At 44.4% G+C, this 27,037-nt stretch overlaps 1 protein-coding gene across 25 annotated transcripts in view; it reads right to left on the bottom strand.

The window, feature by feature from the left end:
• Positions 1-27,037, bottom strand: part of HUWE1 (HECT, UBA and WWE domain containing E3 ubiquitin protein ligase 1) — a 154,070-nt gene that overhangs the window by 15,858 nt on the left and 111,175 nt on the right. For 22 of the 25 annotated variants that reach the window (XR_004180755.1, XR_004180758.1, XR_004180757.1 and 19 more), the window contains 22 exons: positions 26,832-26,898; positions 25,420-25,634; positions 21,081-21,292; positions 19,841-20,023; positions 16,269-16,441; positions 15,766-15,914; positions 14,937-15,012; positions 14,023-14,121; positions 13,303-13,436; positions 12,948-13,116; positions 11,380-11,608; positions 10,549-10,727; positions 10,166-10,255; positions 9,850-10,004; positions 8,575-8,620; positions 5,816-6,103; positions 3,809-4,064; positions 3,486-3,616; positions 2,449-2,663; positions 2,084-2,372; positions 1,848-1,950; positions 156-702 (listed from right to left, as the gene is read on the bottom strand). Coding sequence is in view for 22 of the 25 variants with exons in the window: in XM_031660829.1 (XP_031516689.1) it covers positions 156-702; positions 1,848-1,950; positions 2,084-2,372; positions 2,449-2,663; positions 3,486-3,616; positions 3,809-4,064; positions 5,816-6,103; positions 8,575-8,620; positions 9,850-10,004; positions 10,166-10,255; positions 10,549-10,727; positions 11,380-11,608; positions 12,948-13,116; positions 13,303-13,436; positions 14,023-14,121; positions 14,937-15,012; positions 15,766-15,914; positions 16,269-16,441; positions 19,841-20,023; positions 21,081-21,292; positions 25,420-25,634; positions 26,832-26,898 (4,005 nt within the window). In the remaining 3 variants the exon portion in view is untranslated. The remainder of the gene's footprint in view (positions 1-155; positions 703-1,847; positions 1,951-2,083; positions 2,373-2,448; positions 2,664-3,485; positions 3,617-3,808; positions 4,065-5,815; positions 6,104-8,574; positions 8,621-9,849; positions 10,005-10,165; positions 10,256-10,548; positions 10,728-11,379; positions 11,609-12,947; positions 13,117-13,302; positions 13,437-14,022; positions 14,122-14,936; positions 15,013-15,765; positions 15,915-16,268; positions 16,442-19,840; positions 20,024-21,080; positions 21,293-25,419; positions 25,635-26,831; positions 26,899-27,037) is intronic. The other 3 variants (XM_031660841.1, XM_031660840.1, XM_031660843.1) reach the window with 2 other exon arrangements.

The raw sequence follows: 27,037 nt of genomic DNA, 5'->3' as shown, positions 1-27,037 counted from the left end.
CAGGAATATATAGGACAATCCCCCAGAAACAATACAGGGCTCAACACTTAAAATAAGAGCAAAAAGACACGCTAGCCTGCTTAGTGTTCAACTTTCACCCAGGCTCTTGCTGCCACCCTTCTTCCATCCCCAGGAGTTGGGTTCGAAACCCTCACCTTGGCCAGTTGAATGAGTGTGTCCAAAACGTGTCTGCAGACAACAGGAGCAGCTTGGGGGTGGATGTGGACGGTGGAGCCACCACTTGCATGCTTCTCTGTATGTTTACGCCCCCCTGAACGCTGGATCTGAAATATATTAGTCCTGCAGCCTAGGGCTGCATCCATGGATACTGAGAGCCAGGAAAGCTGGTTGGAGCTCTTCGACTCCATCTTGTGTAGCAGGTCCAGGGGACGGTTCTCATGGCTACTTGACCCACAGCTCTTGCTCGACTTTTTGCCCTTTTCCTCACTTGTAGTGAGTTTGGGTGTTTCAATGCATAGCTCACTCTCACTGCTGCGCTGCAAGATGGAGAGCAGACTGCGGATGACCCAGTGGCGGGTCTGGGCATGGTAGCAGAGATTTCTCAGTACTCGGTGTAGACGGCTAGTATTGAGCTTTGGCTCATCCACAAAAAGTAGGACCAGGAGACAAGAAAGGGCTTCGTGGTCCAGAAGGAGCCGTCCTCGGAGGCGGAGGAGAGTATCTACATTACTGCCAGAAGGCCTGGAAACAGAACATGGTTTTTGGGTAACACTTCAGTGGCTAGAGCTCTGGGATTAGGCATAAGAATGGGAGAGGGGAATGAGCTGGGTATCTCCAAGGAAGCTTGAGAAAGGAGGGTGTCCAGTCCAAGGGCTCTTCATAGTAACAGCTGCCCTCTTGGGTGTCTACTATGTACCATGCACTTTACAATGACTGTACATCATCCTTTCAGGGCTGCTGTACAGCTTAGAGAGTCAACCCCCACCCCCACCAGCTTTATGATGAGATGGAGTCTCACTCTGTCACCCAGGCTGGAGTGCAGTGGCGCGGTATCGGCTCACTGCAACCTCCACCCGCCGGGGTTCAAGTGATTCTCGTGCCTCAGCCTCCCGAGTAGCTGGGATTACTAGTGTGCGCCACCACACCCGACTACTTATTGTATTTTTAGTAGAGATCAGGTTTGCCATGTTGCCTAGGCTGGTCTTGAACACCTGGACTCAAGTGATCCACCTGCCTCAGCCTCCCAAAGTGCTGGGATTATAGGCGTGAGCCACGACACCTGGCCGAGAACCACCCATTTTTGAGATGATAAACAAGAGGCTCAAACAGGTTAAGTGACTTGCCCTACATCACACGGCGACTGAGAAGACAGCAGAGGTGTCATCCATAGACTGGTAAAATCTGACTGTACCTAAGTCTAGGAGACAATGCTAGTTTCTGCCTTCTCTAGACCACCAGGAGTTTGTGGCCTTATAGGAACCAATCACTCTTTTCACATTTTGCCATGTCAGGCCCACTCTGTTTTAGCCTGGCTAACTCACTCCTCTATACTTCCCTAGCCTAGGTGTTATAAACTCAAGGCAGGTGTTAGTTGTTTTACTACTTGCATGGGAGACAAGTGGTGTTCCTTCTCGTTAAAACCATAGTTAGCACCTGCTGCCAGCCTGCTTTTGCGATTGTGGTCTTCAGTAGCAAGACTAACCAAAAGATGTAGTTTTCTGAATGGGGAGTCCAGGGATCTGGCTCTCTCACTTATTCAAGGAAATGGCTTAGAGAGACCATCCTGCCTGCCTGTCAGGATTTTAGCTTCTCCACCTATAAAGCTAAGGGAGTTGGGCTAGTAGACTTGAGTGGTGATATAGTAAGGTAAAAATAGACAAAGGTACCTGTTATGGCTGCTGCCACCCCCCATCTGGAAGGTGCCACCTCTCTGCACAGCAAGGCGAGTATATTGGACCCCACGGTTGCCACTTAGGCGACTGGTGAAAGCTGGAAGGAAAAGAAAAAGAAAACTGAGATTGTGGAGAGGGTGTAAATTGGATACAGGTAATACAAAGGTAAGAAAATACAGCCTCATCTAGCTAAAGCTTTTGAGAGCCCTCCCACTTGCCTCCCTCTGTACCCGGGCTTCGGAGAATAGCAGAGAGTGCAGAGGTGCTACTGTGCCCAAACAGACGCTCATGCATGAGCTGTCGCTGCCGGGCTTCCTGCTCTCGTCTCAGGGCTTGAGCCTCAGCTGCAATGTCAGGTGGCATCACAGCTAACACGCTGTCCTCCATATCCTCTAGGACACTACGGCGCAGGTCTGAGGGCAGAGTCTGGATGAAGGTCACAGGGTCCATAGGGGTGTCTGAGCTGGCATTCTGTGCCAGTTCTCGTCGCTGCTGCTCAGCTCTCTGCTGTGCCAGTACCTATGGAGCAGAAGAAGTCAATGAGGGCATTTCTCCTGCCAGGCAGCCTGGCCCCACCACCTTCCCGCTCACATACTTCCTCCTGAATAGCTGGAGGCAGGGCAGCCAGAAACTCAGGGCTCACTTCAGTCACACCAGGATTCCCCACCACTGCAGGCGCTGAGCTATTTGTGGAGGGGGCAGTCCGGGTTGGTGGACGAATGCCTAGCTGGTTCTGTAGAACTTCCCGACGGATGTCATCAGGCAGGGCAGCCAGAAAAGAGGGGTCCACGCCTTCAGGGAGACTGATACCTGAGGGGAGATATAACATGTAAAGGGATTCATGCCTTATTAAATTTTTGAGATGGGGTCTTGGTCTGTTGCCCAGGCCGGAGTGTAGTGGTGCAACTCGTGACTCACTGCAGTGTTGAGCTCCTGGGCTCAAGTCTTCCTGCCTCAGCCTCTTGAGTAGCTGGGACTACAGGCATGCACCAAAATGCCTGGCTAATTTACATATATATTTTCGTAGAGACGGGGTCTCCCTGTGTTGCCCAGGCTGGTCTTAAACTCTTGGCTTCAAGTGATCCTCTGACCTCTGCTTCCCAAATTTTCAGGATTATAGGCATGAGCCACCGTGCCCAGCCTCTCACACCTCTATTGGTGCCTAATATGTACTTGGAGAAAATAAACCTATGTCACTGCTTGAGGGAAACCAGTGTGTATGTCTTCACTGCTTGCAAGACATGGGACACAGAGAAGGCCCACCCCACTTTCCCTGGGCTCAGAATAGCTTTTGTTATTTGCTAGACTGCATGCACTGTTACTTACCCTTTATAAATAACCTACCACGCAGATATCATCACCCCCTCGGTATCATTCATGATCACAGAAATTAAATAATGACCCTAGGTTGTAAAAGGTAGAAGTGGCAGAGTGGGGGAATTTGAGTGAGCCAAGATCAGTTTGACTCCTAAGGCTGGACCCATTTCATTATGCCACACCAGCACCCCCCTTGTCCTCCCACATACATGCCCTCCACCTGAATGGAACTGTTTGGCTGGTGGGCATTTCCATGCCAAGGGCCACTAGAAGCCAAAACAATCCCAGGATGACCTGGGCATACATGGAGCTCACCTGCAAGGGGATCTTCTTCTTCACTGCTTGTTGAAGGCAACGGCTCTTCTAGGATTCCTCGAGAATCTGCTCCAGAAATGGCCACGGCAGAATCTCTGGTGGAAGAGCTCTCAGAGGATGCAGGGGGGGAGCTGAGGGAAATCACGCTCAGGTTGTTGTATTATGTCTTTTCGTTTATAAAACAGTCCTACAATACCCCTTTCTCACAGAAACCAAGTTTATCTCCCCAGCATAACAAGCATGTCCATTAGTTGACAAGTATGAAATGTGCTTTGAAAGACCCTCCAATATATCCTACCCTTCTTTTGCCCACACATGCTTACCTGTCCTCAGGTGGCTGGGCAGATTCCCCTGACCCATCACTCCTGCCTTGCACTTCCGCCACAGCTGGTGGGGCATCCCCAGGAGTGGAGCTGCCTGCTCTGGGCTGCTCAGAACTGCCAGTTGCTGAAGCATCACCCACAGCCTCCTCTAGGGTACAGGAAGCCAGGCTGCTTGTATCCATAGGAGAGCCTTCCAGCTGACTGCTGACAGCCGTCAGTGCATCAGAATCCTCAGCTCTCTCTGGGGAAAGAGAGGCTAGGAAAAAGTCATAGGGAGAAGTTAGGCTTCTATCTGGAAAGGGGGCAAAATGACAGACAAGGTCTTTGATAGGGCTGCTTCCTTAGGGGCATTTCAGCTCAGACTTCTCACTTTTCCCTTGCTGTCTCCCTCTCAATCTCACTTTGAGTTTTTTAAGATTCAGCTCAAGCCCTTTCTATCAATTCTTGAACATTTACTGTGTTCCAGGCATGCCTGTTGAAACATCTTCCCTAGGCAACCCAGGTAAGGGATTTTTTTTTTGGAGATGGGGTCTCGTTCTGTGGCCCAGCTGGAGTGCAGTGGCACAATCTTGCCTCACTGCAACCTCCGTCTCCCGGGTTCAAGCAATTCTCTGCATCTCCCCAGTAGCTGGGATTACAGGCACCTGCTACCACGCCCGGCTAATTTTTTAAGTTTTTAGTAGAGATGGGGTTTCACCATCTTGGCCAGGCTGATCTTGAACTCCTGACCTCATGATCCACCTGCCTCGGCCTCCCAAAGTGCTTGGATTACAGGTGTTAGCCACCGTGCCCAGCCTGGGTAAGGGATTTTTTTCACTTTGATTGACTGCAGGCACCACTTGCACGTGTATATCCTGTGGTTCTCTAAAGAAACAAGGTTTCAGTAGGGCATGGTGGCTCATGCCTGTAATCCCAGCACTCTGTGAGGCTGAGGCGTGTTGATCACCTGAGGTCAGGAGTTCCAGATCAGCCTGGCCAACATGGCAAAACTTTGTCTCTACTAAAAATACAAAAATCAACCGGGCATGGTGGCGTGCACCTGTAGTCCCAGTTACTTGGGAGGCTGAGGCAGGACAATCACTTGAACTCGGGTGGCGGAGGTTGCAGTGAGCCAAGACCACACCACTGCACTCCAGCCTGGGTGACACAGCGAGACTCTTTCTCAAAAAATAAATAAATAAATAAAAATAAAGTAAAATAAAATAAAATAAACAAGGTTCCTTGAAAGAAAAAACTGACACCTTAAGGTCTCTCCAGAGAACTTCACAAGCAAGATGGTATAGAACAGGGATGGCAAGCAGGTATCAAATTACCCTGTTGAAATACTGCTGAGAAGACTTTTGAGGCCCCATTTCAAACCAGTGAGAAATAGTGTAATGAGATAAACAGTGTCTGCCAGGAGAATGGGAGAGCTCTAACTGTGGGGTGACATGCTTGCCATCCTGGAAACTGTGAAAGGAGAGTAAGTTTTAAAGTCAGACAGATCTGGATTTTAATTCCAGTTCAACCACTTATAGAGTGACTTGGGTTAATTATTTCATTTCTGAGTTTCAGTTTACTCATGTAAATAACACCATCGATTTTGGAGTCCCTCCCCGCCCCCCCGCCCCGCCATAGAGATGAGGTCTCACTATGTTGCCCAGGCTGGTCTCAAACTCCTGAGAGCTCAAATGATCCCCCCGGCCTCAGCCTCCCAAAGTGCTGGGATTATGAGCCACCATGCAAAGCTGGAGAGTTGTTTTTAAATAATAAGCCTGGGGTGATAGCCCAGGAAGAGTAATTGCCTCAATGAACTGTTGGTATCATCACCAATATCGTTAGACATTGAACTATCACCAGTTCAGGACCTCAACTTCACTTAAGAAAGTGAATGTGCAAGATGAGATCTTATTATTTGAGAAGTTGAGCTCCGACTTTTTCTCTCAAGCAAGAGAGCAAAGAGAAGCTACAAAGACATCCTTTCTTCCCTCTTGTTCCATCCTTCCCAAATGTTGAAATTCTACTCACTTATGGTGGGAGCTGGGGATAACTCCATCTGCGTTGTTTCTGCTTCCCCACTTGGCCTTGTGGGACCCAATTCCTCTGGCTCTACAGGCATCAATAGCTGTGTAGAGCTGCCCCCTTCTCCAGCTGGGGACTGCAGCTCCTGAGGAACCTCTCCCAAAGCTGGTGGGGTTGGGAGTGTTGGTTGCTGTTGTGAGGACTGCAGAGTGCCAAGGGTCTCCTTGGACTCAGATGTAGCTGCATCAGTTGAAGATGGGGTTGTTGGGTAGCTGTCAGGCATAGGCGTCCCATCTTTCTCGGAAAGAACAACAATAGTGGTTAAGAGGCAATCAGCCAATGATAATGGAGGCCACCCCAATCAGCAAATGTGGCCTGACAAGTATCCCACCCAGCCAGTGATTACCCCCACAGTGAAAATGCTCCCCCCTAAAGATGTTCCCCCACAAAGGAACATCTCTGGTCTGGTATACTAAGGATGAAGGCTAAGGCACAGTGCTATCTCTGTCCCAAGAATGCAAGAACTGGAGCTCTGACTCTGTGGATCCTAAGAATAAAATCCTTTCTGTGCCCTCCAGGTGGAAGGGAGAAGATTTCAGGCCATATAGGGTGAGGCTAAATGTCTCTGTAGGTACACAGAAAATCTAACTACCAAAATCCGATTGATCCTCCCACTTCATCTGTTTGGAGCAAGAAATGGTGAGAATTTATTTCAAAACTCTTTTTGTTTTTTAATGGAGACAGGGTCTCACTGTTGCCCAGGCTGGAGTGTAGTGGCACAATCATGGCTCACTGTAGCCTTTACCTCCCGGGCTCAGGTGATCCTCCCACCTTAGTCTCCCAAGTAGCTGAGACTATAGGCATGTGCCACCACACCTGAATAATTTTTTGTATATTTAGTAGAGACAGGGTCTTGCCATGTTGCCCAGGCTGGTCTCAAACTCCTAAGCTCAAGCAATCCACCTGCCTCGGCCTCCCAAAGTGCTGGGATTACAGGCGTGAGCCACCACGTCCAGCCTTTCAAAACCTTTTTTTTTTTTCTTCTGAGACAGAGTCTTGCTCTGTTGCCCAGGCTGGAGTGCAGTGGCGTGTTATCAGCTCACTGAAGCCTCCGCTTCCTGGGTTCAAGCAATTCTCCTGCTTCAGCCTCCTGAGTAGCTGGGACTACAGGCGAGTGTCACCACGTCCGGCTAATTTTTGTATTTTGAGTAGAGGCGAGGTTTCACAGTGTTGGCCAGGCTGGTCTCAAACTCCTGACCTCAGGTGATCCACCCGCCTTGGCCTCCCAAAAGTGCTGGGATTACAGGCATGAACCACTGCGCCCAGCCCAAAATTCTTAAAGTATGCTTTCCATTCCCTTGTGCACGTTCCTGTTCTACTACTAAGAAAATGCACTCATTACACAGTTGAAGAAAAGCAAAATGTTTGAGTTCATGCCCAAAGATAAAATAATTATATGCTCCAATTAATGAAAGACAAGTCACTTTATAATGACATCTGCCTCACCCTAAACACTATCTGTCCCCTTCCATGTCTCTTTTCTTCCAGTCCTAATTATCCAAGGATCATCTACAACTTTGTCTGATGGAGGTAACACTGCTAAGGCTAAGTGTGAATATGCCACACACCAGGGAAAGTAGTAAGTTGTATAGTTATCTTCTAATTGGGGCCTAATATCCCTACCCCACAACAATACAACTTACTACCTCACCCTGGCATGAGCACAATCCTCTAATAAGGGCAGCAGGCAAAAGGCCCTTTTACGTGGTGACAGACTCTTTTAAAGATCTTTTGCTAGATTAAGGGTACCAAGGCATCTACCCTACTTCACCGCTTTAAAAAATATTGTGCAGGCTTTAGTACAATGATTTTCCAACTCAAGTGCCAAAGGAGACAGGTGTAGGGAGGCAGAACAATGTTCTGAGGAAATATGGGTGGAGGAGACATATGATATCACATGACCCAATTGATAGAATCACAAAATGGCTACTGACCACTGTTAAGAAGATCAGAGGGAATAGGGAGCATATGGCAGTCATACCACTAAGCCCACAGAGCTACCTTCCTGAATAGCACACTATCCAAGACAATGTTCCTAGACTTTTAGATTCCATGGACCAATAAAATTTAATTAAAAAAAGAACAAAAAGTAGAGACTAATGTAGGGGTTGCCAACTTTTAGTTCAGTCATGTAAGAAAAAAACATCCAATCAACATCCTTTAATAAAAATATTTTGATACCACAGAATTAGGAATATAATCTCTAAATACAAAAAGAGTCTTTTAAAGGGAATAAATTCAGCTTTATGAAAAAGGCATTACAGCTCCTTGATTTTGTTCGTTTCCACAGAGGACTGGCATTTGAGAACTACTGTCATCATTCTCATGAAGTGCCACACCATGGTGGTCATCAAAGGACCAGCCACTTCAAAGATGTACATGAACATGCTGTTTCAGAGGACAGAGTTGCAGTCAGGAAATAAACAAGACACATGATCTCATTACCCATGTCAGAATGAAGTAGATAATAACCAGAACAAGAACCTGAACAGAGCCAGTCGGAGAAGAAGTGTACCACCGTGGGAAAGACAGTAGACTGTATAGTTATCTCCAAGATGGGGTATGACCCTAAAACTATACAATCTACTACCTCATCCCACAGAGCACCAGTGTCCATCTTCAGCCTATGTGGGCCAGCTACTCGGAACTATCAGGAGAAAGCAACCAATCAATTAGTAAGAAGGGAGAAAGGGAAGGAGAGTTACCTGAGAGATTCTGTTCAGTAGAGTCATTTGTCTTAGATGCAGTACACTGCAAAAAGAAGGGATAGACCAATGTGGAACTTTGCAAGCACCTAAGATAGAGGTCAACTGTAATAGTCACCATCCTCCACCCAGACCATCTAGGAGTTCAGTGATCTAATGGAGAATGCTTTGGCCATGTGACCAAAGGAAGGTGAACATTTCACTGTGCAAATATATGTCCAATTTCTCTATACATACTCAGGTTCAAGAATGGTTTCAGGGTGAGGGGGAAATAAACATGGAAGGAAAGGATAATAAAAACCCCCTTAGGAATGGGCACGATCATGATCACTCTAGCAAGAATTTCTTGGTTTCATCTATGTATCTTTCCCTTCATGGGGCTTATTTTTTATTTTGTCCACTCTAGCCTTTTCAGTCATATGCTAGGTTCACTTATTTTCCATCCTATATCATGTTTGAAACAATGTAACTGTGTATTAGGTAAAAAGTTCTATATAGATACTTGTTACATCAAGCTTGTTATTTTAACTGAACACTTCACTACCCTTATTTTTAATCTACCTGATTCCCTAACTGCTGAGTAGGGTATACTGAAGTCGTTCACTCTCAAGTCTTATTTCTTTGTATTTCTATCAGATTCTCCCCTTTTATATCAAGTGATACACTGTAATGTATCATTCTATCCTCATTTACTCAGACATTTAAAAGACCTCTGTCTGAAGTCCCAGAAGTTTCAGAAAAAAATAGGTAACTTCCTTCTAAATCAAAATTATATTAGTGATTTTATACATGTGAGCCCTAGAAAAAATGACATATGGTGACGGGGTTCAGAGTACAACATTTTCTCTGATCTGACACCTAGGCTGATCTTACTTAAATGATGGAATGGGGTCATCTTGGTAAGATTCCCCACACTGGCAGTCCACCAACAGAAACGGAAATGGGCAACCAAGAGCATGGACTTAAGACAAGGTTATTCTCCTTGTCTCGATGCTGTCCTTGGCGGCAGAGACTACGCAGTGTGACTGTTAAGTGAGAAGCCATTCTGCCTCTGGCTCGTTTTTCTCAGTGAGACACTGGAGAAATCTCCCCTCTAGGTTTAAACTCTTTCCCCTACAAACCAGGTGAATGTATGGTGAATTTGAAATAAAAAATTTCCCAGGTTCAACGTGAACGTTCTAGGATTCCTCAGTGATTCTTGGTGCTATGTGTATGCCAAAACCACATTACGGCAGACACAGTCAAAGATGAATCCTCCCAGCCCTTGGGAATCACCTGTGCACTCTGATCCCTGTTCTCCTTATCTTCTTTGCCTTTATCAGTTATCTTTGTTTCTTCCTCAGCCAGTTGTTTCCTGCGCTTCTCGCGCCTTTCTTCCAGCTCCTCATCCCTCAGGAATTCCAGGTGATTGACAATGGACACTTTAACCACTGTTCCAAAGAGGCAAAAATCAAAGGCTGCTCTGGTGGGGTCAGGGAGGAAGCCAAGAGCCAGAGCTTGTAGCCACAGAGAGCCAGGGAAACAACTCTCCACATGCTTGTCTTGGCCCTAGAAGGCTCACTGCTGCCCTGATAACCAAGCTGCCACGCACCTGAAACACAGTCGTGCATGCTCTCAGCATCGAGAACTTTGCATTCTTCTGTCCAGCGGGTCAGGGCTGTGGGGATGCTGGACAGGGTTCCTGTAGGGAGAACAAAGGGGAATGAGATTCTTGGCCTTGTCAAGCATTAACTGATCCACCGATCCAAAAATTGTAGTATTTCCCTAAAAGGATCCAAGGTCTATCACAATGTTTAGCACATAACGAGTACCTAGAGACAATAAAGTTTTTGTTGCCCATGGCTAAGTCACTGAGTGGTTCTGGCTCCTATAAAATGGGGATTTTCGATAAGGCAGACACTGTCTTGCTTTTCCTCAACAGGGAAAAAGTAGAATCTGACAAATTCTACCCTCCCTTTCACCACACAAACTTGCCTGCTTGGCTGGTAGCTGTGCTCTGATCATGGAAAAAGTCATCCAGCAGCTCATCATCAGAACGGGCGATGATGTGGACGTCATCGTTGCCTACCAGGAGGCGGGCCCGACCCCGGCTTTGTAGGGGAAGGCTGCTGCTCAGCTGAAGGATGTCAGCAGCAGCTGAGGGACCAAGCAACCTGTAGGGTAATGGTGGGTACCATGATCACTGTTAAGTCCAGAGGTGCCCTGCAATCTGTTACTGTGAGATCCTCTTCACGCATCCTCTATTAAATGCAGAACATTATAAACCTTACGATGTGCACACAAGTCTAAGTTATTTTTCTGAATACCACCCTGGTTTTGTACTTAAGTTGTATATTATTCCATAGTTTCTGGCACCAAGTGGGTGTCAATAAGCTCCCACGTGCCAGGCACTGCATCAGGTCACATTGCCTCCACTACACCCTCTCTGTTGTCTGTACACCAACCATTACAACACTTACATGCCTTTCTTTTACTTCTTAAGATTGTTTGTTTCACTACACTCTAAGCCGGAGGGCAGGGCTCTTGTTCCGTCTATATCTAAAGTGTTAAGTGCTTGGCAGGAGACACTTAATAATTGCTAAATACATGCACAGAACTATTGACATAATTTGGTATTCCCCAAAAGGCTGCACTCCCCAAAAGGTTGCACATGTGATCCACAAAGAAATGGAACAAATATTTTATTTGTGTGTGTGACAAGAACATTAAGTGATGGACTATTTCCCCCAAGGTTAAGACAACGCTGAAGCACAGTGAAAATTCTTACAAGAGCTCCGATGAATCCAACAGATCTCTGTAACTCACCTCTGGAGTATAAGAGGAGGGTTGGGCTGGCGATTCCCAGGGTAGTGAACATGAATGGTGTGGCCAGTATTGGCTGTCAGCTGCCTTAGGGTCCTCTGACTGCGCCCGATGCCCTGGGTGAGACGAGTTGTTGAAGAGCCACTGCCCAGTGTCAGAGAACTGTGGTCTGCATGGCGCACCATCAGTGGATGGGTGGTAGGGATATTTCCTGGGGATGGGGGGATGTCTGCTGCAAGGACAATATGTAAAAGGGTCAGTGTCAAAAAGAAATTTCTTCCATGTTTGTTCAAGCAGAATCATGTCTCCTGGGCCTTACTTCCTCACACGGAAACCTGAGCTTTGTCCTTTCTCCCTCATTCCCACAACTCATCTACAATCACTGACACTACCATAGCTTATGCCATCATCTCTCACTTAGATACTGCAACAGCCTCCTAAATAGTACCTTCTCCCAATCCATTTTCCACACTACAGTCACAGTGATGCTTCTAGGCCCCTCAGATACATGCTGCTCCCTCCACCTTGAAGACTCCTCTCCCGCTTCTTTACCTGCTCTTCTGTTCTTGGCCTAAGATGTCACTTTCTCTGTGAAGCCTGACTTCTACAGATTGGGTTAGATAACTCTTTACCTCTGTGCTCTCTTACCATACTGCAATGTAATGCCTGCTTAGCTATAATTCCTAACAGACCACTCCTATGAGGAACGAGGACTGTTTTCTTCTTTACTGCTGTATCCCTAGTACCTAGGATACAGTAGGCACTCCTCAAATATTGTTCAATTTGCTGAATGGACAGAGGCTCAACTCTAAGGGAAACTGATGAAAATCACAAAAATGCAAAGAGAATCATAGACGTTATCTTGAAAGTTATCTAATCCAACCCATTTTTTTTCTCAAACTTTTCATTTACAGGTGACAAACTGAGGCTCAAAGAGGTAAGAGATTAATTGGCCAAGATAACAGACCAGAATAGTTCAGTGTTTTCTGCTACATCATGCTTGTGATTTAAGTTGTCAAGACCTGCCCTATCAAGACAGCTTGATTCTAAGAACTTGATTCTAACTTGACGCTAAAAGGGAACTTTGACGCTGATGGGGGAGGAAGAGATTCACTCGTTCTCCCGAAAAGATGCATCCTGGATGAATAGAGTGAGTGTGTTCAAATCTGCTCCCTAATGCCAAGCTCAAAGGTGACCATTCAAATCCTCAAGATCTTGTGTTATGGACATAAGGATTATTGATTGCCCTGCCACTGTGGTGCGCACATGGGTGCCTGATGCAGTCAGCCTTGGTCTCATTTTTTTTTTAATCAAGCAAATCATCAAGTTGTCCAGGCTCTAAAATGGCTGCCTATTTACTGAGGTGAAAGGAACAAAAGCAGCCTCTCACTATTCCTTCTCCTAAGTATACACTAATGAGACAGATGGATTCAGATATCCCTTGCCCCAGGAAGTCAGCATAGGAAAAGAAGTGCTGTCTGTATCAGATCGGTTTGGTCCACTGCTTGGCTTACCCTAGAGAAGGGTATAAGAATCAAGAGAGAAAACCCAGCTGAGCCCCTGTATCTTACTAGCACTGGAGAACATGTTGTCAAACTCAATGATGAGATCATCCTCCCGGTCAAAGCGCTCAAATCGGACCAAGGGAGAAGCGTTCATATCAGGATAATCCTCATCCAATTCCATCTCAGAGCCATCGTCGTCATCGTCTTCATCTCCCTCTTCACCTTCATCATCCTCCTTAAGGGAAAATAGGAGATGGAGAATTGCTGGAGGTAAGGGTTTTCTGAAGCCTGGTGCCATGGCCACATGTGCACATGAGGGAGGGAGACGTTGAGGCTAGCAACCCAGACTGTTGGTTTTCTGCAGCTCTATGTTCCCATGGAAGAGGTCATCTGAACCAACCCAAACGCAGTCCCCCCTCACCTGATCATCTTCCTCATCTTCCTCCTCCTCCTCCTCTTCATCCTGACTATCATCCTCATCCTCGTTACTGCCACTGCTGTCCTCTTCCTGAGTGTGCTCCTCCTCATCCTCAGGGTCCAGGATATTCATGGAATCTAAAACAAAGGGAGCACATTGGAGGACTAAACTGAGTAGCTAGAAAACAGGCTACTGTGCAGGCCAGCAGGCTGAGTGGGAAGGTGATGGGATATCTGACTCTATGAGAGGAAGAACCAGATCTGGGGTGATGTACAGACTTACTGAGCCAGACCCGATTTCCTGAGAGTGTCAATCAATGCATCAACACACTGAGCAGGGTGGCTGAATGTGGAGGCTGGCTAGAGGGTGGTGCTTGAGGAGCCATGGTCTAGGACTTGGCCAAGTCTGCTGGTGCCCCCTTGCCTTTTCAGCCCTACTTTGCTACTGACTATATCCTGTTGGCAAGAGGGAACCTGCAGCGATGATAGCAGGCGGGTGAGAAGAAAGCGAACCAAGTAAGAAGTGACAAACTTTGGGCAAGCAGTAGTAACATGTTATTTGAAAAACTGGCTGAGGATAAAGTGGTTGGTGGATGTCAGCGCATGCAGACAGATGCTTCCTTATTCTGCACATGTGGGCAGCTGCCTCCAGGAAAACCCTAGTGTAGTGTCTGTCAGACGTGCAGGGCAAGAAGGGAGGCCTTTCTGGCCTCGGCACTCTCACCTTCTCGGTTGGCCTGCAAGGTGGAAGCTTGGCTGAGGTTGGAAGGAGCTTCATCCATCAGCACGTCCTCTTGTGATTCATCCTCTCCACTTCTGCTCACTGAAGGTTACAGAGCAGAGCCTTCACTGAACAACAGAGGACTTCCCTTTCCAGACTGGGTGCGTCTAAAGTAGCTATGTACACCTAGCAGATATCCATTTTTTTTGGATGAGGGATAAGACCTGGATTGTCTGCTGTCAGACAGCTAGGTGAGCTTGGCCAGTCACTTTACCTGTCAGAGTCTCAGTTTCCTCATCTGTAAAACGGGATGATTACATCTGCCCTGCCAATCCCACTAATTGTGAAACCACAGAGGATACTGGGTGTGAAAAAGCTTTGTAACACTTAAGAATACATGTCTACTTCCATTTATCCTTTGATTTCCTTGATCAACAAAGTAAAAACAAGTAACACATACACCCTCAGAGCCAGGTGACAGTAGGGTACCTTTGCCATTTTCCCTCTGAGATTTATAAAGGGCCACCCTCAGGGAATGATCATTCTTTTTACACTACTGAGACTCAGGGGCAGAAAGCCCCTGGACTTCATTGAAGAACTGAAAGGAAGCGCTTTCTCACCCTACAGCCTCCTCTAGGCCTCCATGAATAAACACTCTTTTGATGTGCTTGATGTAACATCTGTATCAATGGCCACTCCCACCACCTCCCCCACACAGGCAACACTTCAGACTGCCACAGGCCTGTAGATGTCTTGTGAATTTCTCATCTGTAAGACCGTCAACATCAAGACAAGCAGCGATCTAGGTTGGCTATGAGCCCTTAGGCAGAGCTGAGCAAGCAGATGATGAGAAAAAGGGTCCTCCCAAGAGAGACTGAGGCAAAGGAAGAGGCTATACTCAGTTCTGGGGCTCTCACCTATAATTGTACTGTTCCCAGATCCGCCATCCCTCTCAAGCAACTCATCTATCAGGTCCTCCAGCTCATTCTCAACCTGGAGAGAAATAGAACATATATATGGATGCACACAAGTCTATCATTGTGCTAGCACTGAAACCCTAAAAAAGGCCAGCAAAGGAGCATACATTTCTAGGATAACATGTGACAGAGGATGTTACATGAAACCACACATTCGGTGCTAATTAGCACAGAAACTACCACGTGCTGCCAATCCACAATCAGACTGTCCTTCAAATGGGTCCATCCCAGTTATCTGATACTGGGTTGTCTTTATACTGTCCAGGAAGACATAATAGATCTCTTTAAAGCCAGCAGCTTAGGACCACAGGCCCAATTTCTTACCCAATGCTACCAGCTCCAGAAAGTACAATGCTTTCCTTTAGGGTCTTTAGAAGACTGCTGTTTTAATGCTCCAGCAAGAGCTGGTGCTATAGGTAGAAGGTGGTGTTAAGGAGCTTCCATTAATAACCAGAGCCAAAGTAAATCAAAGACCCTGGGCCCAACGGTCTCAGGCCAGCTTTCTACTTCAACATTTCACCTGTGCCTGTTTTCTGGTTGGGATCTTCATCATTTCATAGTACATGGCATCCTGACCCTGCCCCCACCCCTCTTTTAATACAATACAAACACATTTACTGAGCATCTACTAAGCATATCACCACCCATGCTCCTCTGCAAAGCAGCCAGCATTGAGGCAAGGATCTAAAGTACTCACCCACCCACACCACCTGGCAAGGGTTTGATTCAGCGCCGCAACAGGGAAATGCTGGGTGATCTGCCTCCCTACCTGCATCTCTTGTGAACTGAGCACCTCAGGCTGCCCAGCAATCACCACTGAGTCGGTTTCAGCCTCCCCATCCATGATATCCCCATCTGCCACCTCTGTCTGAGTGACATCATGATCCTCCTCCTGCACTTCTGCTTCCCCAGGCTCGCCTGAAACAATCAACCAACCAGCAAAATAATCAAAGAGTGCCTATGTGCTGGGCACCACGAGGCAAGCGCAAAGACAATAAGGTCCCTTCCTTGGGCAAGTTTACAAGTTCTCAGAGAATAAACGAATGGGTGACAAAGGAAAAGACAAGGCTACGTGTGAGGATAGCCAAACAAGGCTGCATTTTGAAGGAATTCTTTGTGGGGCAGATTCCCACGCCACTATGACAGATCTCTGGAAGGCCAGCAAGTTCCCAGGGAAACACCACCAAGCCAGAACAGTTTTGTGATCCCAGGCCCATGAAACAACTACTCCCACCCCTCCAGCTCTCCAGTCCATTGGCTCTGATTCCCTACCTGGGTCCTGCTGGTTGCTATTGGAATCTTGAGAGGCTCCTTGGGCATCCTGCTCAGACTTGTTCTTGCTAGAAGCACTCTTACTGCCAAAAAGGCTACTGGGCTGGTTCACAATCCGGGAAAGTGTTTCCAAAGGCTTCAGAGCAGCATTGACTGTGTTGGCCATGTTGGGACTGAGATAAGGGAAGGTAAAGAGATGGACTGAGCACAGAAATACTAGGTATCTATCTTCTAAGTGACACTAAGCTTCTTACAATGGAATCTACTAAGAGAAAAGGGGCATAAGGTCATACAGCTAACATTCTACTTTTGTTTAGGAAAAAAAAATCTGACTTAAATGTCTTTAAGGGACCCACCCTAAAAGCAAGAGTTAAATCAATGCCATATTTCATGGGGCCATGGAAAGCACATAAGTAAAAAATTCTTGACTGGAAGTCAGAATGTATTCTGGATGACCACATGCAAGCAAGGCACTTCTCAGACGTATTCAGGATTTTTTTTTTTTTTTTTTTTAACTATCAGCATTTAGTCCCCAAACCCTAAGAGCTCAAAGGAAGGAACATGATAAAAGTTCTTTCTTTCTTTTATTTTGGAGACAGGGTCTCACTGTGTCACCCAGGCTGGAGTGCAGTGGCATGATCTCGGCTCACTGCAACCTCCACCTCCCAGGCTCAAGTGATCCTCCCACCTCAGGTTCCCAAGTTGCTGGACTACAGGCGTGAGCCACCATGACCATCTAATTTTTCTATTTTTTTGTAGAGATGGGGTTTCGCCATGTTGCTCATGCTGGTCTCAAACTCATGAGCTCAGGCAACCTGCCCTCCTCGCCCAGCTGATAACAGCTGGAAGTTCTGTGATTTTCAAATTACACTCTGTAGGGCTTCCTAGAGTTAAATAAAAGTACAACGGGCTGCAGTTGAAGGTGTGGTGTGATTTCTAAGTGTAATAAGGTGTGTGAGACCAACTAGGTGCCCACTAAAACAAGAGCAGCTCTGCTTTTATCTGCTTTATGTGTGCATCTATGTGTGAGCCTATGTATGTATATATGTGTGTGTGTGTGTATGTGTGTATACCCACTAGTACCAAGATAGCAGTCTCTGATACCATATCACACTAAAAGTAACCAAGACTCATCAGAACAAGTGATCCCAGGAATAGGGCAAGGAAGGTATATTGTGCCAAAAAGCTTTCAAAAATTAATGGGACAGCTGGGTGTGATGGCTCACACCTGTAATCCCAGCACTGTGGGAGGCTGAGATGGGAGGATTGCTTGAGCCTAGCCTGAGCAACGTAGTGACACCGTTTCTATTAAGAGGAAAAACAACAACAAAAATGGGGAGAAAAAATTAATGGGATCATTACCACAGGCCCAGTGAGTATCAAAAAGAATAATGATAGTAATGGAATTATTCATTGCAAAGTGGAAATCTAATAGAAACCACCCTCCCACCTTAGCCTCCCAAGTAGCTGGGACTACAGGCATACATGCCCAGCTAATTATTGTATTTTTTGCAGAGACAGGGTCCCACTATGTTGCCCAGGTTAGCCTCGAACTCCTAGGTTCAAGTGTCCAACAGCCTCAGCTGTGATCAAATTAGGCATCACAAGTAATGGGACCAAGTAGTATTTACCTGTCTCCTGAAGTGATGTGAGAAGGGCAAATATAACCCATGTAGTATTTTTGCCAAAAGTGTTTAACCTGACCCTAACCATTAAGGGAGCAATTACACCAATGTAGACTGTGAGATGTTCTAAGACATCAAGCTTGGATTCATCAAAACAGGAAAATGTCATAAAAAAGAAAAATGTGACAACCAAATGCAACATGTGATAACTCACTGAAGCCTGGGTCAAAACACTCTCCCCCAGAGGACAAAGACATAATTGAAATAACTGGAAGTATGTCAATATAAAATTATATAAATTTAGTATTATTATACTATTGGTAAATTTCTTGGATATGACAATGGAACTGTAGCCATACAAGGAAATGTCTGTTCTTAGGAGACAGATGATCAAGTACTCAGAGGTAAAGATTTATACTGTTTGCAACTAATTTCAAATGATTCAGCTCCTGAAAGGACAGAAAGGGAAGAAATAAAGCAAAATGTTCAGCAGTGGTTAATCTAGGTAGACACACGGTGTTCATTACAGTACTGTGAGTTTGAGATTTATAAATGTTTCAAAAAATTGATACGTTTGTAGCAAAACGACAATTTAGTCATCTTGAAGGGGTCATATATGTCAAAGGTATAATAATTTGAGCATGAAAAAGTGACTGCAATGATCCAAATAAATTCAATCACCAGTTTAAAAACAAAACAAAACAAAAAAAACAATGAAAAGTTGAGTCCATAATAGACTTAAAAAACAGAAAGCCAGGAAAAAACCTACATTTGAATCTCAAATGTAAATAGAAAAAAATTAAGAAATTAAGTTTTTATACTGCCTAATAGAACTTGTATTTTAGCACAACCAGACATTCCCTTTGGGGCTAACACAGAAAAATGCCAGTTAATAATGTATTCGAAATGAGAAATTAGAAAGCTGTTATTCATAAGCCTCAAATAATTGACCCAGGCAAGAATTATCAACTGATGTCAAGGCTATTATTTAGGTATATGATTGACAGTGCAGACATCTGTAAAGTGCCAAAATAACAACAGAGATGACTTTCTATTAAGAATAAAAAGTGGAATTACCATGGGAGATGTGTCTCCCACAATACAATATGAGCTATACATTACCTAGGCTACACATTTCAGCCCAAAATGTTTAAACTGCTTCAATAAGCCTCTAAAGCCTCTAGATCTAACTAGAAGTTTACAGAAAATAACAGGAAGTAAAGGATCAAGTTTAACTACACTGCAAGGAAGCAACTGCACCAAATTTAGAAGGCAAAAACATGGTCGCTTCAACAAGCTAGAATCATGAAAAACAAAAACAAAATAATGATTGAAATAATTTTTTAAAAAATTTGTATTAGAATAAGAGAGATTCAGAAGACATAGCCAGATGTAAAACAAGTCCTTAATTGGATTCTGGTTTGGAGAAAAATGCTTAATTATGGATTTGGGCATTAGGTAGGATGAAATTTATTTTCATAGCAAGGAAGTGATCGGTAACTGAAAATAAAAACGAAAATGCCCCAAATTTCCCCCAACACAATAGCATGTATCATATAATATCATTTTAGTACAAAATACATTATTTATGCATGCAAAGAAAAATACTGAATAATAAACCAATAAGGTCATTATGGTATCTGGGTGGTAGGAATACTTCTTATTTTTACTCATCTGTATTTCTTATAATATACATATAATCTAATAAGTGGTTATTTTTAATTAAAATGGGGGAAACTTGAAAAAAAAATCACTAATAGTTCAACTCTTGAGTTTATAGCAAGTAAGAATCAAGGCTTTAAGAAAGACAGGTGCTAAAAGCCACAATAAGAAAGACTCGGGTCTCCCACTTGTACCCAAAGTTTTCGCACCACACCAGCTACCTCCACATCCTTCACATAGTGAGGCTGAAGAGAAGGAAAGCCTGGGGCTGGGGCATGATTTTACCTGGACAAATCTAAGCTGTGAGGTACTCTAGCCAGGTCATTAACCAGTCCCTTCTTCAGGAAGAGCCGAATGATGTTGTTCATGCCATTGTGCTGGGTCTTCGCTGTGGCACTGCTGTAGAAGCTGGAGGTGGAGGGGCAGGACTCCATGATAGTACTGATGATACACATTACTGCCTGAAGCCTGGGAGAGAAGTTTGACATCTCTATCATATGAATACAGCCATTTCTCAGGCCAAGTCTTTACAAAATAGCCTCAGATAACCCTCCTGTAACTTCTGTGCTTCCTTCTGGAAATAATATCTAAACAAACAGGTGAAAACACACTCCCTAGGTGATAGCATTCATTTTCTCTTTTTTAGACAGGGTCTCACTCTGTAGCCCAGGGTGGAGTACAGTGGTGAAATCTTGGCTCACTGCAACCTCCGACTCCTGGGCTGAAGTGACACTTCCACCTCAGCCTCCCAAGTAGCTGGGACTACGGGCAGGTGCCACTATGCCCAGCTAATTTTTTGTAGAGATGGGGTTTCGCCATGTTGCCCAGGCTGGTCTTCAACTCCTACTCCTGGGCTCAAGCAATCCACCAGCCTCGGCCTCCCAAAGTGCTGGGATTACAGACATGAGCTACCGCGCTCAGCCCCCATTTTAAATAAAATTTAAAATATAAGATCAAATAACCTGCTCAACTTCCTTGAAGACCCTAAAAATACACTTAGGCCGGGCGCGGTGGCTCAAGCCTGTAATCCCAGCACTTTGGGAGGCCGAGACGGGCGGATCACGAGGTCAGGAGATCGAGACCATCCTGGCTAACACGGTGAAACCCCGTCTCTACTAAAAAATACAAAAAACTAGCCGGGCGAGGTGGCGGGCGCCTGTAGTCCCAGCTACTCGGGAGGCTGAGGCAGGAGAATGGCGGGAACCCGGGAGGCGGAACTTGCAGGAGGCTGGACACCGGCCCCCCCCCCCCCCCCGGGGGCCCAGAGCGAGCCTCCGTCTCAAAAAAAAAAAAAAAAAAAAAAAATACACTTAACATTTCCCTTTGTTTTCTCTATGTTTACCCACTTACTCTAATGGTAATCAGTGCTCTGGGTATTTTCAAGCACCAGAACTATTTGAGCGGACCAGAGTGTATGATGCCAGTATGACAAGAAGTTTTGTTCAAATGCAAAACCACCCATGGACTAAGAAAAGAGTAAGGGGATGTTCTTGGCTATTAGCCCTGGATCAGGTACGAATCTTACCTGGCATGCTTCTCTGTACTCTCAGCCATAGCCAGTGCCCGTCCCAGGGCTGCTTTTACTTCATTCACTAGGGCCACCTGGGCATCTGTGCCACTCCCTGCTGCAGCCAGGCTTGCGAGGAACAGGCGGGCCAGGGCAGGGGTGTCCTTGTCTTCTGCATTCTGGGTATGTGGGAGCAGGTGGTCCAGGACAAAAGCTAGCACACTGCAGTCCTGAAAAGTCATGAATCATGACATTTACTTACAAGCACAATTATGCCATATCATTTGCACAGGACCAAAGATACACACACATATAGTATTTCCTTAAGTCACCCAATGAGTAATTATGATGTCCACTTTATAGATGAAGAAGCCAAGGCTCAAAGATACAAGCAAGTAAGGAGCAAATCCAGATTTCAGAAAACTTCCAAACACCACCCATTTCCCACTACACAGCTTATACACTGTTATGTAGATGTCATGTATTTTTAAAACCATTTTTTAAAAACTTTATTTTTATTAAAATGTTTTTAAGGAGATGAGGTCTCACTAGATTGCCCAGGCCAGAGTACAGTGGCTATTCATAGGCATGATCATCTCACACCACAGCCTCAAACTCCTGGGCGTTTGTTCTCACACCTCAGCCTCCCAAGTAGCTGAGACTACAGGTATGTGCTATTGCACCTATCTTAAAATATTTTTACATGTGTTATTTAATAGAACTACTTACAGCAAATCTATAAATAGGTAAGTATTTTCTCATCTGATAAGCAGTAATCTGAAGCCTCCTAAAAAAGTGGCTTGCACAAACGAATTTAGTCAAGGGCTGAGGATTCAAACCTTGATTCCTAATTAAGTGGTATAAACCCTTCAGTGTTCAATTAAATTGAAATTATTTACTGACACAATGTGCCCAGGACTCTGTGCTACAATAGAAGCTGGTAAGAGCTGAGCAAGAGACAGCAAAGTCACAGAAACTAATATGCAAAAATATTTAATGCAAGGTTATTTAAAATAACGAAAAAGGCTCAATAGAGGAAGGAAATTAAGTCAGACTCTTCTTTTTTCTCTAACTATAATTCCTGCCTAGACAATTCCGTATCTTAGAAACAAATTCTGTTGTCATTCAAGCAAATTTTGGATGAAAATACACTGAATATTTTGGAACTAGATAGGTGACAGTTGCACAACACTGTGAATGTACTAAATGCCACTCAACAGTACACTTTAAAATGTTTGATTTGTAACTTTTACCTCAATAAAGAAAATGCATTGAATAATTCAAGTCTGGGAAACTGAATAAAGTGACCTTGTTAAAACAAAACAATTAGAAATAACCATTAATTTCCCAGTGGTGAATACATACAAAGTTAAAACTGTTTTCTGAATAACCACATAGAAAGGACTTAGCTTTAGAATCACAGCCCTAGCTTCCAATTTTAGCTCTGCTACTCTGTAGTATGGTCCCAGGCAAGTTACTCTCCTCTATTAAAGAGATCAGTATCAACAACCTTGCAGTGTGGAGGTGAGGATTAACAAAGTATTTATAAAGCACTTACCAGTACCCAGTACTGGTAGGTCACTGGACACATATTAGGCAGATACTTAATAAATTTGTAATTAAATGTCTTAATCCACAAGTAATGCTATTATACATTATGAATACAACTGGCATAAATGAGTTAAAGCTTTGGAATAAAGCCTGGCTAGGTGTGATGGCTCATGCCTGTAATCCTAGCACTTTGGGAGGCTGAGGCAGGAGGATGACTTGAGGCCAGAAGTTTGAGACCAGCCCGTGCAATATAGCAAGATCTCAAAAAATAAAATTAGCTGGGCGTGGTAGCATGTACCTATAGGTCCCAGCTACTTGAGAGGCTAAGGTGGGAGGATCACTTGAGCCTAGGAGTTCAACGTTGCAGTGAGCTATGATTGTGCATTCTAGCCTGGGAGACAAAGTGAGACTCTCTTAAAAAAAAGGAAGCCTGGCTGGGCGCGGTGTCTCACGCCCGTAATCCCAGCACTTTGGGAGGCAGAGGCGGGCGGATCATGAGGTCAGGAGATCGAGACCACCCTGGCTAACACAGTGAAACCCCGTCTCAACTAAAAATACAAAAAATTAGCCGGGTGCAGTGGTGCGCACCTGTAGTCCCAGCTACTTGGGAGGCTGAGGCAGGAGAATGGCGTGAACCCGGGAGGCAGAGCTTGCAGTGAGCCAAGATCACCCCACTGCAGTCCAGCCTGAGCAACAGAGCAAGGCTCTGTCTCAAAAAAAAAAAAAAAAGAATCCTATTTATGTATTTATAGGACTTATGTCCAGAATACATTAAAAAACTCAATAAGAAAACAGAATAAAAGAGTTGAACAGACATTTCCCAAAAGAGAATAAACAAATGGCCAATAAAGACATGAAAAAAATGGTCAACAGGGAAATGCAAATTTTAACTATAATACAATACCACTACAAACCCACTAAAATTGGTAAAATGAAAAAACACCAACTGTTGATCTCCCATATGCTGCTGGTAATAATATAAACTGACCTGGCAACTCCGGAAAACTTTTGGCATTAGCAGAACAACTATCATACTCTAGAGCTCAGCAATTCTTACTCTTAAGCATATACTACCCAACAGAAATTGGGTAGTTCACCAACTTAGACATATTCATAGGAATGCTCATAGCAGCACTATTTGTGATAGCTCCAAAGGGAAAGTTACCTAAATATTTATTAGCAGTAGAATGGGTAAAAGATGTATTTGTTTTGGTACATAGTACATTTCACAGTGGAATTTTATACAGATGAAAATAAACTTCACCTGCCCGCAAAATGAATCTTGCGAGTATGTTAAGCAAAAGAATCCAGGCAAAAAAAAAAAAAAAAAGTACATTCTATGCAACTCCATTTATATGAACTACAAAACCAAGTTATGGCACTAGAACTCAAGATAATGGTTGAGTGAAGGTGAAATGGTTGGGAGGAAATGCACTAAAGAACAAGGAGGGCAGCTTCTGGGGAGCTTGTAATGCCTTATTTAACTTGGCCAGTGGTTACCTAGGAAAAATAGACTATTTTAAAGATTTGTGTATTTTTCTATGTATATTAAACTTGGATTAAAGTAAGAATAGCTTTAAAAATGGCAGTTGCTTTCAAAGACTGCAACACTAGTGCCCCTACTCACTCTCAGACCCTTTTGCCACTTACTAACTATAAAATTACAATGTGATCCACAAAACAAGACACCCTTATGGGAAAAAATATCTGGGCACCCATTTTACATATGTGGGAACATGATATAGTTTCTCAAAGTGGCCCACTCAACTTAAAAAAATCTAACCTGAGGATAATCCCGCATCAGGACACTTCATTCTTTTCCACAGCTCTACTAATGAACATTTAGGCTTTTCCTATATTTTTATTACCAATACTGCTACCACATCTGGTGTCTTTGCACATGTGTGAGTACATCTGGAAGATAAACACCTACATTCTTATTTATAAGGTTTATTCAACTGTCCTTTAGACACTTTTACTTAGATGCCCCACAGATACCTCTCAAAACTCCACATTTTCTCTTCAAACCTTCCCCTCGCCTTCTATTTTCTTGTTAGATGCCAACCCATAAAAGCAATAAAAAAAACCCCACAAATCAAGAAACATCCTTGAGTTTTTCCTTCTTCATCTTCCAAACCCATTTCTTGTCAATTTGTACCTTAAAAATGTTTCTTCAACTCACTCATTTTCCTCCAACTTCACCAAGATCATACATTACTAGATTACTCAATCAGATTCCTAACTGGTCTCTCTGACTGCAGTCTTCCCTCTTCAATCTCCACAATGCAGAACAAGGGACTTTCAATAAGAACAAATCTCATTAACTCTCTCAGTGAACCTGATGAAAAAAGGCCTAGCTCTTTGAAGTTTCTTTTGCCACAGAGTTTCACTCTTGTCACCCAGGCAGGAGTGCGACGGTGCAACCTTGGCTCACTGCAATCTCTGCGCCTCCTGGGTTCAAGTGATTCCCCTACCTCAGCCTCCCGAATGGTTGGAATTACAGGCGCCCGCCACCATGCCTGGCTAATTTTTTTTTGTATTTTGAGTAGAGACGGGGTTTTGCCATGTTGGCCAGGCTGGTCTCGAACTCCTGACCTCAGGTGATCCGCCTGCTTCAGCCTCCCAAAGTGCTGGGATTACAGGTGTGAGCCACCGCACCGGGCCTTGCATGTCTTAAGATGCCTCTTCTCACTCATTACTTGGGTTAGCACTTAGCATGCACAGCTTCCCAGCAGTGTCTGACACAGGCGGTACCCAAATGATGGAAGTACAGTATAACATCTTAAGTAGAAGTTGGAAATATTACCTCTTTGATCAGTTCAGACTGGCCCACAGTGTAGCTGTAGTTGGCAATCAGGGTAGCAATACCAACATAGGACCTCACCAACTCTGCCAGAAGACGAAGGATAGTGGAGGTAGGCATTAAAGGTTTGCTGCCCTTGCCTTTCTGTTTGCCTTCCTCAGAGGCCCGGTCCCCTTCTTTATCTTTCTTCCCATCTCGAGACTCCTCTGGAGTTGAAGCTGTTGAGAAAAGTCAAACACCAGTTCAATTCCACACTGGAACACTGGCAAAATCAAGTCTTAGATGGAAAGAATGCTATTTCTCCTCCTCTTTAAGCTACTTGTACAAACTGAATGCTCTTGTGACACTGCAGTGGAAGAGCAGAGAACCAGGATAACTCAGGTCTCAGACGTACGTGGTTACAGTACAACAGGGATGCTTTGCCCAACTATTTGTGCATCTCCCTCCATTTCTCTCCTTTTACATACTCCAGAAATACTCTACTAACAGTTCTTCAAACACGTCTTACTCCCTTATTTCTTTCTTCCCTTACGTCTGCCTGGCACACTTTTATCTAGTTCAGCTCAAATGCTGACCTCCTCCATAAATGCTTTCCTTTCTCATCTAGACACATTGTGAGATACTTTACATGTCCATCATACCTTATCCAAGTATGCCTTCATTCTGGCAGTTATCTTGCATTATAACTCTTGCAGGTCTCAGTCACTAGACAAAGTTCTTTAAGTACAGGGAATAAATCTGATCCATTTTGGTGCCCAATATAGTCTGCCACATAGTGGGCAATGCTTCTCTTGAATCAGCACCATCATCCATACTATACACTACATATGGCCAGTACACCCAGTAAAATGAGTTAACCAATATTTCACTAATATTAGCCTTTTAAATTTATCTCCAGGAACTAGTATGATTTTAAACAAAATGTCTCCTAATTTGGATCACAAAGACCTTTCCTATATAAGGAGAAGCAGCTCTTTAAGGGTCTCATTAGACTTACTTCCACGTGACATTTTTCTAGTTCATGGTGAGTAGTCAACGGGCTCTGTTAACACTGCTGGAAGGCGGGAATCCACCACGTAAAGCATGTAGCTAGAATAGTATCACTGGCACAAAATCTCTATAAGTCAGCTTTTAGAAGCCCCCAAAATAACTATAGGGTGATTTAAAAAGTTAAAACTAAAATATGTTACCATAGCAACCATTACTAGGTTGGTTAACTTATAGTTCCTTTAACTTTATCATATAGAGACTCTTTATTTACAGAACACTGAGCTCACCTGAGAAAGTTCACTTAGACAAGTCAATGTTAATAATTAAGTATGTATTCTCCTCCCCCCTGCACAGGACACCCATAGTTTTTTCAAGTTGTTTTCCTAAGGAATAAGAACACAGGAGGGAGAAAAGCAAATCATTACCCTCTCCTTGGGAGGTCCCAGATGCGGAAGTCTCAGTGGAGGCACCATCTGCAGCAAAGACCTGACTCTGTAGAAGAAGAAAACTCTTGAGCTATTATGAATTTCAAAAACACCCGTCTGCAAATGGCAGAACTCCTTCCCAGGGTACTGGCTTGGAATGCCACAGATTCTCTTTGGCCAACCTTTTAACCACCTTACACCTTTAT

The sequence above is a fragment of the Papio anubis genome, chromosome X (genome assembly GCF_008728515.1).
Source record: "Papio anubis isolate 15944 chromosome X, Panubis1.0, whole genome shotgun sequence".
Taxonomy (NCBI): Eukaryota; Metazoa; Chordata; class Mammalia; order Primates; family Cercopithecidae; genus Papio; species Papio anubis.
The sequence above is the reverse complement of the archived record's forward strand: the minus strand, read 5'-3'. Positions and strand labels throughout refer to the sequence as shown.